Source organism: Typopeltis vanoorti, chromosome 16 (assembly GCF_054136105.1).
Source record: "Typopeltis vanoorti isolate ZY-2024b chromosome 16, IOZ_Tvanoo_1.0, whole genome shotgun sequence".
In the NCBI taxonomy this organism is placed as follows: Eukaryota; Metazoa; Arthropoda; class Arachnida; order Uropygi; family Thelyphonidae; genus Typopeltis; species Typopeltis vanoorti.
Genome location: NC_143564.1, coordinates 20,598,706 through 20,614,430, shown reverse-complemented (window position 1 = coordinate 20,614,430; position 15,725 = coordinate 20,598,706). Strand labels below are relative to the sequence as shown.

At 36.0% G+C, this 15,725-nt stretch overlaps 1 protein-coding gene across 1 annotated transcript in view; it reads right to left on the bottom strand.

Moving 5' to 3' along the window:
- The window catches only part of Usp47 (ubiquitin specific protease 47), a 572,957-nt gene extending 558,483 nt beyond the window's left edge, over window positions 1-14,474 (bottom strand). The window contains exon 1 of the mRNA XM_090406134.1: window positions 14,326-14,474. Within this exon, the coding sequence (XP_090262260.1) occupies window positions 14,326-14,364 (39 nt within the window). The 5' untranslated portion in view covers window positions 14,365-14,474. The remainder of the gene's footprint in view (window positions 1-14,325) is intronic.
- Window positions 14,475-15,725: the final 1,251 nt, after the last annotated feature.

The following is a 15,725-nucleotide window of genomic DNA, read 5'->3' as shown; positions in this document are numbered from 1 at the left end:
ATCTTGTACATGCCTGGAACAGAAAGAAAGAGGATAGAATGGATCTTTAGGAGAGTAGATAAAGGCAGCCAGCTTCAAATGAGGTTTGAAAGCAATTCAGATATTATATTTCTTTAAATTTCTAGATTTTTTTCCTGAGGGTGCACCAGATATTGGGAATAATAGCATTACAATAATCAGTATGTTGAGAGAGATGCAAGACAACAGGAGGAACAACTATTTTGTTAATCTTTTTAGCATTGTAGCCCATTTGGATAGGAAGCTGCAAATAAAGGAGAATCTGTTGTGAGAGAAGCCTGGCTGGAAGCTCTGTTAACAAGAGTTTACATAATGCTTGATTGTATTGTGCCATATTGACACATCCCTCTCAGCACACTGATTATAGCAATGCTATTACTATTCTCTGTATCTGGAGTACCAGAAAAAACAGCCAGAATTTTAAAGAAATATAATCGCTATGCTGACTTCAAACTTCATTTCAAGCTAGCTGCCTATATCTATTCTCCTAGCAATCCACTCCCTCCTTTCTTTGGTCAAAAGGTAATATGGAGTTCCTTGTTCTTGTATCTTGTTATATCATATCATAGACAAACTGGGAAATTTGCCAACATCCATCTTGGAGAACACTAGAAATACATCAGCCACCCCAGCTATGGTCAATAAGTTAGGTCTAGCTGACCATGCCTTGAATACCTTTCAGAGAATCAAATGGGAAAAAAACTACTATGCTCCTCCACTACACTAAATACAAACTTGAGATTTTTTTTAGAATTAACAACAACAGGTTTAAAAAACCCAAAAACCCAAACTTATTCACATTAATTCTTTGGCCTCCAGCTCAACAGCCAGGCTAGTCACCAGTCCCATACAGCACTCCTTCCCCTTCTGCAGGACTGGTGGTGACTATATTATATTGTAACTCAGAGAATGTCTCTAACAAAGATGAAATAATGGTACTATTAAACCTGGGTAATTATTTTCTCTGTGTTGTATTCATTGTATTAAACCTAATTATAAGTTTAGACCAGCACTTAAGTCTTAATACCTATTCCATCTATATGAATACTGTATGATCCAAAGTTTTTTTAAAATCTTATTTTATTTGTCCTGTCTTTTCCTCTCAATTTTCATTTCATATATTCTTATAGAGGTTCTGTATGAATTCATTTTCTTTATATGTCCAAGCCATTTCAAGCAGCAGTTTACAAGCATTTCTTATTTCTAGTTCCAATACATTCCTAACATCCATGTTTCTTTTCTATCTTTTCCTGATTTTGCCAACGTTATGCAGAAAACCTTCTGTCTCTGCTGCATAAGAGAAAATTGGAAAAAAAGTCAACTTCTGTTAAAAAGCTTATGCTTCAGTAGAAATTTCACTGTCCCATAAACAGACTACTTACGCCATTAATTCCCCACACACAATACCTCCTGATCTAACTTACCATTACAAGAAAGTAAACTTTCCAAATGTTAGAAGTATGTATCCACTCCTCTTCAACATTTGACAAGTAAATCTAAGGTCATTAACTTGTACATTTTCTCTATGACTTAAAATCATCCTCTTACTCTTCTTACTATTAAAATGTAGCCCATAGTTCTGCCTCACACTGTTCCATTTGTTAAATTTCTTCTGAATATGCCCAAATCAACATATCATTTTGCAAATTACAACAGTTTCTCCTTTTGGTTCATTAATAGAATCTAACTGCTCATCACAGAATGGAAAAAAGACTGAGAGGAGACCTCCACATAGCCTTTAAAGGAATGCAGAACCGACCAGGGCTTCTGACCTAATGTCCAATCCTCACCTTCTCGTGGTGCACCCTGTTGGGTATCTACCTAGATACTGAACGAACAAGGATGGGCTGGCAATTTGGGATTTAGCCGACCAAATTGTATTCTTATTGGTTAAACCAAAATAAAAAATGATGGTACGACATGACAAAATTTCATGCCGGCTGGGGCATCACCCGGTTAAACAAGGCCCCCGTTGTCTTCGCCAGGGAACCAGGGCAAACAGCGAAAAGTCAGCTACTGGAACAAATCTGAAAACAAACCCCAACTCAACATCACCAGAGTTAAAGATCAGTACTATCAACATAAGAAGCCTGAATGGCAAAGAAATGGAGGTAGCTGAGGAATTAGATAAGTACCAGATCAACATAATAGGAGTGGCTGAAACAAATAAGACAAAAACTGGTGAGATCTTTCTGAGCAATAAATACAAAATGTTATATTCAGGCAATGACAATCAAGGAAAAGAAGGAGTAGCCACAGTATTCAACACAAAATACGAGGCTAATCTTCTTGAATGGCAGTCAGTCTCAAGTAGAGTAATGTGGGCAAATATGAGAATGGGAAACTGGACAATGAAACTTATTTGTGCCTATGGTTCCTAGAGAAGGCTTTACTAAGGTAGAAGTGGAGGAATTTTTTGAGGTTTTAGAAAAAGCAACTGACACAATGAAAAAGGAAAAGTTGGTCCTTGTTGGGGATCTAAATAGCAGAATAGGAAATGATTGTGAGACATACAAAAATATTTTGGGCAAATTTGGAGAAAAGAGCAAAGCTAATAATAATGGCAAATATCTGATGGATTTCTGCTCAGCACATGGACTGGTTATTACTAACACCATGTTCCAACATAAAAATGTGCACAAATTCACATGGAGAGAAGAGGCAAGGAATAAGAAAAGTCTCATTGACTGTTATTGTTGATAGTGATGTTTTCTCCCTGGTGCAGGACACTAGAGTGTACAGAGGATTTGAAATTGGAAGTGATCACTATTTTATTTAGTCTTGAGCAAGATAAAATTGAATTTCATATTGAAATAAATAACATGTAAGAAAGTTTTAAAGAGAATAAAAGTTGAGCAGCTCTCAGATGTGAACTGTAGATTAAAATACACAAAGATTATTGAAGGAAAATGAACGAGTTTGAGAACAACAACCAAATCTTGGAGATTCAGTGGCAAACTCTGAATGAAGGAAACATTGATTGATTCTGCTAGAGAGGCATGTGGTGAGGTTGTCTGCAAGGATAAAAAAAATCAGAACTCCCTGGTGGACACAGGAAGTTAAAGAGGCAGTGAAGGAAAAAAAGAAAGCATATCAAAAATTTCTGTCAAATAAGTCAGCTTGTTCTCTTAGAGAATACAGAGACAAATGCAAAAATGCTAAACATTGTGTAAAACTAGCTAAACAAAAGTCATGGGAGGACTTTGGGAAGAATATAAAAAATAAATATCAAGAAGGTGGCAAAATATTCTGGACGTTGTTGAAGAAGCTTAGGAATGGAGGAAAGAGTGCTGTAAAAGGAGTTAGAGATGATAAAGGTGACATGAAAACCAGAGAAAAAGATATCCTTGAAGTATGGAGTAATTACTTTGAAAAACTGCTAAATGAAACAAGCAGTGATGACAGCGCAGTGAAAAAAGTGAAAACACTGACCAGGCATGCAGTCAGGAATACATATCCATACTTGAAGTAGAAAAAGCCATCAAAGGCTTGAAATGTGGAAAGGCAGCAGGAGTAGATGATATTCGACCAGAAATGCTGAAGTATGGTGGTATAAGAGTCTTACAGTGGTTGCACTGCATAATTCAGAAAGCTTGGACAGAGGGATGAATTCCCGATGATTGGAGTAGACCCTACTGAGTGTTCCTGGAAGGTCAGCAATAAAAAGACAAAGACAATGAAAATAGGCAGAATCATTGAAAATGTCAACTGTGTTGTGAATGGAGAACCTGTGGAACAAGTGAAACATTTCAGCTACTTAGGCACGATATTTACTGAAGATGGTAAATTAAATATAGAAATAGACAACAGAATCAGCAAAGCTGGTATGGTAGGAAGTCAATTGAATAAATTCATATGGAATAAGAGAGAAATTAGTCGGAACACTAAATTAGCTGTATACAGACAGTGTTCAAACCAGTTTTAACTTATGGATCTGAGAGCTGGGTGAGAAGTAAAACACTTGACCAAAGACTAGAGACCACAGATATGAGAGTCCTGAGAAAGATTATAGGCGTGAACAGATGGCATCAATGGCAATATCATATTAAAAACGAGGATATTAGGAAAGAACTTGACATTGTCAACATCCAAGAATGCATTAGCAGAGCTAATCTCAGGTGGTATGGTTCTTTAACAGAATGGGCGAAGAAAGATTAGCAAAACAAGTGTTCACTGCCAGGTTGGCAGGAAAACGACCCAGAGGAAGACCAAGATATAGGTGGATTGGTACGGTACAAAGTACTTTAGATGATAGAAATATAAGATCTGATAATGTTGAAGCCTTGACAAGTAACAGACTGATTTGGAGGAAAATTGTAGATAGGAAGTTAGTAATGATGTAATTTTTTTCATGTAGTACTATCATATCCTGTACACCCCTTGAGGGTACATGGCAGGAATTTGATGATTGATGATGATGATGATGGTTTATTTAAGTTCATCTTTTTGTTTAACAGATCCAACATTTTGTCTCTGTCACAGAAACATCATCTGAGATGCAATATAAAAAATTCTAATAATATTCACAAAACAGACAAACAAAAAAGTGGAAGAAGTTAGACTAGAAGCCTAAAATCCTAAGAGAGACACTTTCTATAAGAATGGTAAGTAGCCTTGGCTGTTGGGCAGAAGATCTAATAATTACTGTTTCCCAAAACTTGGAAACGTTTGCACAACCATATTTATTAAGATTATGGTGGTTTTTTGCTGCTGAGTCCAAAATGTTTTATCAAAGTTGTACTTGTTGTGGTGAAGCACAGCAGTTTTATTTATTTTTCATTCTGTGCATGGTATTCGCAGCATGGTAACTGACAATAATTATAAAATTATATATTTATATAATTATATGTGCATATGCTACAAACTGAATTTTTGGCCCAGAGTTCAAAAAAACATATTAAACATTGGATGATAGTGTTTCCAGAAATAAATAAAATCATTAAAAATTTATGAGTTCATTTTATTTATAAATTAAAAAAATGCATTCCCTTCAAACCACTGTGTATTTCACATTTCAAAATATACCCGACTTCCATTCTAACTTCTTCCATTTATTGTTTTGAGCATTATCATAATTTTTATATTTATATCCCAAATGATGTCTCTGCAACAGAGAAAAAATATTGGAAGTAAAAGCTGTTTTCGTTCCATTAAACCATAGAATTGTTTATTTTTGTTTATGCTTAAGACAAAGCCATATCACATAACCTGTTTTGTTACATTCCATGTGTAACAGCGAAGATCTCTTAAAACAAGATGTCATCTATAATTTACTTTATAACCAAGTGGTAAAACTTTCTGCAATAAGAACTTCTCCTGAACAAAAAAAAAAGACATTTTATTTATTTCAAAGGATGATACAACAGCCATGAGCCCCTTTTACAGGGAGCTATGGCACCACTGCAATACTCCCCCCCCTCATTTTTATCCAAGCTAAGGACCAGCATAGCTGACGAATCAGATCTATTGCTGGGTCTTAAGCATTTCTGACTGTAATCAGTGTGTTCACGGGGCCGGGCTGCCTGCTCTGGGGGACAAAAAACCCCAGTTTCCAGATGGAAAAAAATCCCTACCTCCATATGAGACCAGCTAACTCACCTTTCATCGAAATAGACCAGATAAAGGTTCCTCACATCAAGGATTGGAATCTAACCCAGGTCTTTCTGACCAAAGGGCTTCATCTATAATGATTGAGTTATGGGAGCGTTTAAAAAAAAGACATCGCTCCAAAGCATGCTGCAACTATAGAACTTAGTATAATAGGTATGAATGAAGCATTAAATCACATCTGTCTAGTAATAAATTATATATTTAACTTAATCCTTTATCCAAGTGTAAACAAACAAAGTTTGTGCCTGAAGTATCTTCAGGACTGGGGCAACTTGTAGCAAAGGTGGAAAAAGCTTCACATCACTTGCTTTAGTATCCCATAATGCAAAGCACATCTCCTTGCAGACATGTATACTGCTATGCATTATGGGAAGGGTCACTACCCAGACCGGTTTTGACCTTTATTGAGGTCTCTTCAGTGGGAGCCAGACCTAGAGGTGATACCAAGGTTGAAGTCAAGCAAGTCATGTTTACCTATACGAGTTCCCAAAAGGTGTCACATACAAAGAAAAAGGGCATTGTAGAGGCAGAATAAGAGAAGTGGAAATAACCAATTCCATGAGGTCTACAAAGACCAAGCAAGGAGGGTGACTTGGTTGGTGAGGGTAGCTAAAGAGAGGTATGAACAGCAGTTGGCTAATGAAGCCAAAAAGAATCCTAAGGAGTTCTTTCGATATGTAGCTAGCAAAAGAAAGAATAATTATGGAAAGATGACATTGATTGGAGAAAATGGTATAAAGACAGCTGATACAGAATGTGTGGTGGAGATACTTAATGAGCAGTTCATAAAGATCTTTCAATCTTGTGAATGTGACTTCATGGAGGGATTGAGAGTAGTTGATGATGGGGAGGAGAGACTGACTGTAGGTGAGCAAGAGGTGTATGGGGAGTTGAGTAAACTACATGTTAATAAGGCTGTGGGAATTAATAATATATCACCACATATTCTGCAGGAATGTGCCAGAGATTGACACCTGCCTTGACATATTTTTTTTTTAATATCAGTCTTGCACTGGGTAAAGTTCCTAAGGAGTGAAAGGAGGGCAAGATTGTGCAACTTCATAAAGCAGGTGATAGAACTCAAGCATCAAACTATAGGCCTATCTGTGTGTCAGGTGTTGTGGTTAAGTTGTTGGAGAAGCTTGTGAGAACTAGGATCCAGAGTTGAGTTGATAACAAAAGTATTATCTTTGATGAATAGCATGGATTTGCTAAAGGAAGGTCATGTTTTAGTAATCTACTTATTACAATAAAGTGACTACTTCCTTGGACAGAGGAAAAGGATACACAGTAATATACTTGGATTTTGCAAAGGCTTCTGATAGAGTACCTAATGATAGGTTGACAGTCAAACTAGAGCAAATGGGGTTGGATATTAGATTGGTGCATTGGATCGGAGACTGGCTATCTGATAGGTATAACAAGTTGTGTATGGGGAGCGATATCCAGGAAAAGGAAAGTCACTAGTGGAGTGCCTCAGGGGTCTGTTTTAGGTCCATTGCTGTTTAACTTGTATATTAATGATATAGGTGAAGATTTGGATGGAGATATTCAGTTGTTTGCAGATGATGCAAAGTTGGGACAAACCATGAAGTGTAATGAAGATGTTGTGGCCTTACAGGAAGACTTGAATAGATTGAGTGATTGGGCACGGAAATCGGGATGCGAGTTCAATGTTGCAAAATGTAAGGTTTTAAAATTTGGAAAACAAAGATGGGATGCAGAATTTATGCTTGGTGAGAATATATTGTTGGAGGTAGAGGAAATAAGAGATCTGGGGGTGATAGTGGATAAGGATCTAAAATTTAGGGGACACATCACTAAAATTATGAAGACAACACAAAGGCTTCTGGGAATGATGCGGAGGACACTGACGTGTAGAAGTAGGGAGATTCCTGTACCGTTGTATAAAGGATTAGGTTACTTGGATTAGGCCACACATGGCCTAGTCCAAGTGACCTAATCCTTCTGAAAACCCGATGACCAAATCCGGGCTATTGTGCCCAGATTTAGTCACCAGATTTTCAGAAGGATGAAGAGATGTTGGAAAGGGTCCAAAGGAGACTGACTAAGATAGTTTCTGACCTCTGGAATGTCGAGTATGAGGAAAGATTGAGAAGATGCAACTTGCAGAGTCTGGTGGACAGGAGGAAGAGGGGAGATATGATAGAGACCTACAAGTTATTAAGGGTTGTTATAGGATCGATGCTGGAGAGGTTCTACAGAAAATAGTGGGAGATCGGGGGAGAATCAGAAGTCATCCCTGGAAACTGTATAAAGAGGGTGTGAGTAGGGAAGTGAGAGGCAGGTTTTTTTTGTGCAGAGTTGTGAATGATTGGAATGCCTTGCCTGAGAATGTGGTGTCTGCAAATTTGAATGTGTTTAAAACACAGTATGTGTGATAAAAGGACCTCCTAGATGAATCTTTGACCCCATGCAGTCTTGGGGTGGTAATAATAATCTTATTATTAAATTACTCTGGATTAGAGAAAGATGTTTGAAGCTTTAGCAGTATACATGTCTGCAAGGAGATGTGCTTTGCATTATGGGATACTAAGGCAAGTGATGTGAAGCTTTGTTCACCTTTGCTACGAGTTGCACAAGTCCTGAAGATACTTCAGGCTCAAACTTAATTTGCTTACACTTGGATAAAGGATTAAACTAAATATATAATTTATAGTCTAACCAAGTGGAAAAAAACTTCCACCATCTTTCTCTAATCCAGAGTAATTTAATAATAAGACTGACACCTTTTGGCAACTCATATAGGTAAACATGACTTCTGCATTGCTTCAACCTTGGTATCGCCTCTGGGTCTGGCTTCCAGTGAAGAGACCTCGATAAAGGTCGAAACTTGTCTGGGTAGTGATCCTTCCCCTTAATGCACAGCAGTATACATGTCTGCAAGGAGATGTGTTTTGCATTATGAGAGATACTAAGACAAGTAGTGATTAGAGCTTAGTCCACCTTTGCTAAGAGTTGCCCCAGTCCTGAAGATACTTCAGGCACAAACTTTGTTTGCTTACACTTGGATAAAGGATTAAACTAAATATATAATTTATAGTCTAACCAAGTGGGAAAAAACTTCCAACATCTGTCTAGTAATAAACCACTCATCATTTCATTGCTTGCAAAAAGTCATATTCAAAACACATATATTAATTTCCAGCAACCATCATATAACATGACTTTCATCACAAAGGATAGAAAGTTGCTTCCTGCTTTAAATGGCAATAATCATGATAGCAGGCTATTTAGTTACCTTTTCTTGAAAGTACAGTTCTTCAATATTCCTCATACCTGTGGAAACATCTTGCTGCAAATCTATGACTTGCTAAAGGAATGGAGTCTACTAACTTCAAAAATCCTTTCCACTCCAGGAGCTGTTCAGGAGGCTAGGTTGTATTGCTGTCTTATAACAGAAAAGTTGTTAAAACAGCTACCTGAAAGGGATCCTTCATATCCTTGAATGTTTTTGGTTCTGGAACTTTTACCAAACTTTTACCGTATTTGAAGTAAGGTTTTAAAATATATCTTTTTAAACAGTTTAAGCAAGCTAGATCTGAAATCAACAAAGAGGAAAAAATAAAAAACTTCACTACTAGATCTATTAATAAGAATAAGCAATTAGGAAAATATCCTCAATATTTGCAATGAGAAACCACAGGAAACTGCTGAAACTTTTTTTGTGTGCGACATTCCTCTGTGTGGAATTTCTGTTTGCACTTTCTGAAGAAATACATCACACAAAATGGACAAGTAAAACTATTTATTACATAAAATGTCGTCAATTCCATCTGCTCGGGGGGGGGGGGCAAGTTTGTCTAAATTTGTATTTTTCTCGTCTGCTTGTCTAAAAAGCTTTGTTTGGCATTCCATTGATCACTACTGCAAGCACCTAACTGAAACCTGAATTTTATAAAAGGATGTAATGTCTTACATAAAACCAAAAGATCAAATTTCTTTTGTTGCTTAAATAATTACTATTATTTTGATTCAGGACCTCCATGGAGTCACAATACTCATCGTGGGAGGCCCACGTTATAAAACACTAAGCCTATCATACCACTCCTTGAACTCATTCACCATTCATGCACTTGGTCTTGGTCATGGGTCTTGGTTTTATCATGTGGCAACCTGTCAGATGCATTTGTAAATTTCAAAAAACAGCAGAATATGGCTTTCCCTCATTAACTACTCTTGTTACTTTATTAAAAAAGGCAATCAGATTACTAAAACGACAGTGTCCCTTAACAAATCTTTGATTCTTTAATTACATTTATCATCTCAGAGAAGAAGCAATACCTTTGGAATAGTACTACAAAATCCTAAGCAAAAAAAAAAAGGTGGGGGAATATGATTAAAGATGTCACAACTAGATAAGAAACAGATTTTCTCTCTAAAAACACACTGAAATTTTCGAAACATTAATATTCCAAACATCATTCTTGATGAAAGCACTGTGACAGGAAGATTTGCAGAAATATTTCTGAGGGGTGAAAACTTCACTTACGATCACATTTCTAGTCACTCAGTAATTCACCCAGTCCTAATCCAGTATAGATTTGTTTCATTTCATATAAGAAAAATTCAGCTTGCAAATGTCAATGACGTAATAGAAATCAGAACTAAAAAATAACAAACAATTCAAAAAAAGGAAGATGTACATGTTTAAACACTCCTGTTTGAGAGCTAAGCAATTACATAAAATTTGTAGTTGGGGAAGGTTGAATGTGTTTGTGCTTGATGGGTTGATTTGGATGTTCTTTTTTGCAAATGTCTAGCTTTTCATATCAGGTCTAGCCTTTTATCCACAAAAAAAAACAGTTATAGTCGTCTTCATAAAACATCCTAATTTCACAGTTAACTTACAATAAACAACACTTATTCCAAATCAACAATGCAGTACATGTGATGTAGGCAACTGATGTTCATTCATTATTTCAGGGAGAAAGGAATTATTATGCAGAATTATAAGGCAGGTCACTATAATAATCGTAGACATCAGCTAGAGGAATTTCCATGGAAAAGAATTGCAAGGAAATGATATCAGCATTGCATACAGGCAATGGTCATCAACAGCAATGGCAAACTGCATTCGTGAAGCGAAAAAATAACACAATTTGTTGTTAAGTGAATTACAAATGAAATTAAACAGGAACTACAGATGAAAAAGGGGTTATGGAAAAAGTACAAAGAGACAACAAATACAGAGTGAATGCATGAGGAATATAAGACTCAAGCCAGAAAAGCGATTGATATAGCAAGGAAGGCAAAAATGAATATCAGAAGAGACTGGCACCAGAGTCCAAGGAAAATCCTAAGAAACTGATGTGGTTGGTAGGAGAAGTAATGATTGTGTACAAATAACCCTGATCTGATCAATGCAGATAGCATAGTGGAGTTGTTCAATGTTCACTTTATTGGGGTATTTCATCCTGGAAAAATCGGGTTTTATTCCTGGAAGGATGAGAATAGTTAAATGGGATGGATGGGATTTCACTGAACATTCTAAGACAATGTGCTGAGGAGCTGACAGCTCCATTGACCAGGCTAGTCAAAGACTAGCTACTGAGAAAGTGCTTAATGAATGGAAGGAGAGTAAGATAGTGTGCCACTGCACAAGAGTGGTGTTAGAATGCAGCCATTAAACTATAACCCAGTTTGCATTTCTTCTGTAGATGTTCAGATTTTGGAGAAACTGGTAAGAACTTATACAGAATTCAGCAGATGGAGGGGCAATATTATTTATGCAGGGAAGTGTGGATTTGTTAAAGACCATGTTTGTTTTTGTAATCTGGTTACCTTTTACAATAGATCAATGCTGCATACGTTTTTTTTTTTCAAAAGCATTTGACAGGAGGCCACAAATCGGTTTTTTAAGTTGCAACATATGGAGGTTAGTGAAATGGATTGGAAATAGGCTATTTGATAAATATTAGAGCATTCTGTATAGTGGAGCGGTATCAAGGAAAGGAAGCCATAAATGGAGTTCCACTGGGATCATTTATACCAATCATACTGTCATTGGTGTGCAGGGAGAAATTCAGCTGTTTGCAGATGATGTGAAATTGGAGTTATGTTGTAGCACTTCAACAGAATTTAAATAAGCTGAACAGATGGACAAATGAATTTGGGATGTCAGTTTAATGCAACTAATGTACGGTCTTAAACTTTGGGATTCAAAGATGGGAGGGCTGCAAACTCTACTGGTGGGCCTATGCTGAAAGAAGTGGAGACAGCAAGAGATCTCAGGGCGATAGTCAAAAATTTGAAGTTTAGGGGACATATTGCAAAGGTGGTGAAAGTAACCCAGAGAACTGCTATAATACTAAGGACTTCGACCTGTATACACAAAAGTGTATACAAAAATTAACCGTGGAGAGGATACAGGGATAGATAACAAAAATTTATATCGGGATTTTACAGTTACGAGGACATGCAAACTACAATTTGGTGGACAGAAGACAAATGTTTAATGTGATTGAGAAACTTACACTGTTAAGAGGTATTTACAGAATTGAAGCTGGAAATTTTTCATATGGTAGAACAAAGGAAATGAACAAGAGGCCATTTCTGAAAGCTGCAAAAGGAGGCAGTGAGAAGTGGCTTTTTTGAATGGAAGGCAGATCACGGAATTCATTGCCTGATAGAATGGGGAATGTGCAGATGGTGAATGGGTTAAGCAGTGTTAGACTTTCTGTAGACAACACAAAGTTTATTCAACTAGTTCTATAGAAACTAGTTGAATAAACAAATTTCCTATGGTTATACAGCTATTTATAGTCATGAATAACAGCTATATGTCAACAGATGTCAATGTCTACAGCAATTTCAATAGACATTTTATCAGTAATCCCTCCATTTTTCTGTAAACGTGTTAAAATAAATGTAATAATTATTTGTATATTGTCCACCTAAAATACTTACATCACATAGCTTCTTATACCCACAATAGAGAATAGTATTACTGTAACAACCTTGTGTGTGTGTGTGTGTGTGTGTGAGAGAGAGAGAGAGAAAGAGAGATTACCATAAAAAAATAAATAAAATAAACTCCATGGAGTCCACTGATTTACTGCAGAAATTCACTGCAGCTATTGCCATGACAAGAAAATGAAAGTACTCATCAAAAACTTCTCAGTGCTGTGTTATATACCACACACGACTAAACTTCTACTCAAGTCGCTATGTAATCATCACACTTTACTTTGTAAATGCAACTTCATCCATCCACTATAGTAGCAATTCTACCTACTATTTGTGAAATGAGGAAGCCACTTCTACCCACTTCATGATTCTCTACCAAACTTGAAAGAAAAGCACTTCTTTTTCCTAATATGTCTTAACAAAAATCAGCCTACATATGATACCTTTCCCTTCCAACTACCTTAATGAAATTTCTTTTATGCCTATTAATGAAATAAAATTCAATCCACTCATGCAACCACTGTTCATATCTAATACTCAGATGCCAAAATCCTTTTAGCTAAATATAATCCTATAAAAATTAGTGTTTTTTCCTAATCACAGAGGTAAAAAACTGTTCTGCATGTAACCCACTCCTGTAATAATGCATAATTATTTTTGTAAGTAATACTGGTCACTCACTTTTCTTCTTACTATAATTTCTACTATCATCAATCCTCACATTATCCATGTACTAATTTGAAGGTCAATATTAATGAAAAGATGACTACTTGATGACCAGTCAATATTCATAACAGGAGGACCATTCTGTATTTAACAAAATATGAAGTATAGAAATCTGAAATGTCTCACATTATTCATTACCCCTTTTCCTGTACTATTTCCATTTTAAGAATCACTGGTGGTCAAATTTATTAATATTAAAAGGCCAAAATAATTTTTTACTTTCATCTTAGATACACATTTCATTATGATGATATCAATATAGTTGTGTTTTCAGCTCACACGATTTATTTTATATTTTTATGTAACTTTCTGAAGATTATTCACTAGTTGATTAGCTAAGTAAATATTTATTGTAAGCAAGGCCACATATTTAACAAGATATGATTCTTGGTAATCAGAAATCATGTTTATCACATATGTTTTATAGGATTAGGATGTATCACTTCCCCCTTTCCTGTATGCCGTTTTCTTCATAAGATCTCCACTGCTAGCCAAGTTTATAAACATTAAAAAGCCTCACGTTTTCCATTCTATCGTTACATAATTTTCAATATGACAATTTCAGTTCAAATGATTTATTAGTTCAATTTTCTTTATTTAATTTCTTTATTTTTTTTTATTTTTTTGGTGTGTTAAACTCTGAAGTCTGTGGCACAACGTCTAAATTATGCACACGTTCTTAGTCCCCGAAAATGAAAATACAACTTTGTTTATATGAAGCATTTTTCCTAATAAATACAACACGTGACTTATAACCAACCATATAAATGCTTCGATATTGTTAATATGATTGTTGATTTGGGCATAAAAATAATAATAATATGTTGGTCCCAGATGCCACGGGGCTGATCTTAATGAAGTAAAGCTTTATTTTAAGATTTTCATGAAACAGAAAAGCCCCGCCAAATAATTCCTCGGTCTCTCTTTAACAGACCAAATTTGCTGTTACATGGCTGTCAATGAACTGCCCTCTACATGTCATATAAACATTGGAAATAAAATAGTGTCAATCAGATTACATCGCTAAAAATATTGTTTTACCTCCAAAGGTACCATCTGGGTGTTTTCACCCGGTACCATTTTTGAAATATTGCACAGTGAGAGGACGAATCTTGAATATTCCACGCGTAGAGCAATCAACACCTAACCACGAGTACGAAGCGCGTTTAGCGCAGACGACAGAAACTCATTTCCTCCACTATTACATAGAACACTGTCTCTCTTTGGTTGTATGCCATCATCTACGCGCTTGAAATTTGACACCACAACCAATCAAATCATCGGAGACATCTCAAACAAAATTTCTCTAATCGTAAGTTTTAACTGCAAGATTCCAACCACACTGTCAAATCTGAAAGTTGGGAACTCGTTCAACTCCGTCGTTACCAGAATAATGAATCAGGCTCCCATTTTATTAATTATTACCAATGAATAAAAACATCTCAATGTTATAACAGCAACAAAAACTAAACGGGGGAAAAATACTAAAGTGCGAAGGAATAAAAAAAGTTTATACACTCAATAGTGTCGTATTCATGTTTCTTTCTTTGGGATTATCAAATTATGCTGAAGATTCGAATGCGAAACGCGTATTTGGGATCCTCCATTAAGAAATTTGGGCTCCTTTCTATTTATATTTAGTACATATACTATTATTTAATTTCATGATATTAATTATTAAAAGGCAATTTTATTTCAGTGGATTTGTAAAGGAGTCGTAAACCTATTGTAAAGGTAAACCTATCGAATGCCGAAAGCAGCCATGAGTAAGATCAGTGCCGTAACTAGTCAGGTGCAAAGGGTACACAGCATAGGGCCCAGGACGAAGGGGGCCTGATATGGGGTATCAAAAAAATAATCAGTATTATATTTTCATTTTCAAATTTTAAATTTTACCGTCGTGGGAGCCGATTCCGTAACATTTTTGGTTAAAGTTAAATTTTACTGATCTCTTTCTATCGTATTTTTTATTTTATTTGTTTTTCCAAAAAAAAAAAAAAAAAGAAGGGGCAAAAATAAAATCATGCACAGAGTCCATGAAAAGCTAGTTAAGGCACTGGATAAGATAATTCGAAATCCCTATTTTTTTTCAAGCTACTTCAGGCTCCAAACACATGGTTTGAGTAATCAATGACCACCAAAAGGCATTCCCAACGCCCATGCCACAGTACAATTTGAACCAAAGACGTCTGGGTTGGAGAGCAGTGACGCTATGCATTGGACAACAAGGCGAACATCTTAATACCATAAATTTTGAATGTATGAATCTTTCATCACTTTTCCTTTGCTTATAAAGGAAAATTTCTATAACTTCAAATTTTCACTAAGTTCTGAATCATAAGAAATTGAGCGTTATAAATTTCGGGCCTCCAAAATCTCATGGTTTGGGTTCTCAATCCACTTTTCTGTTGTCAGACTTGCCTTTCATGAATACAGTTCAA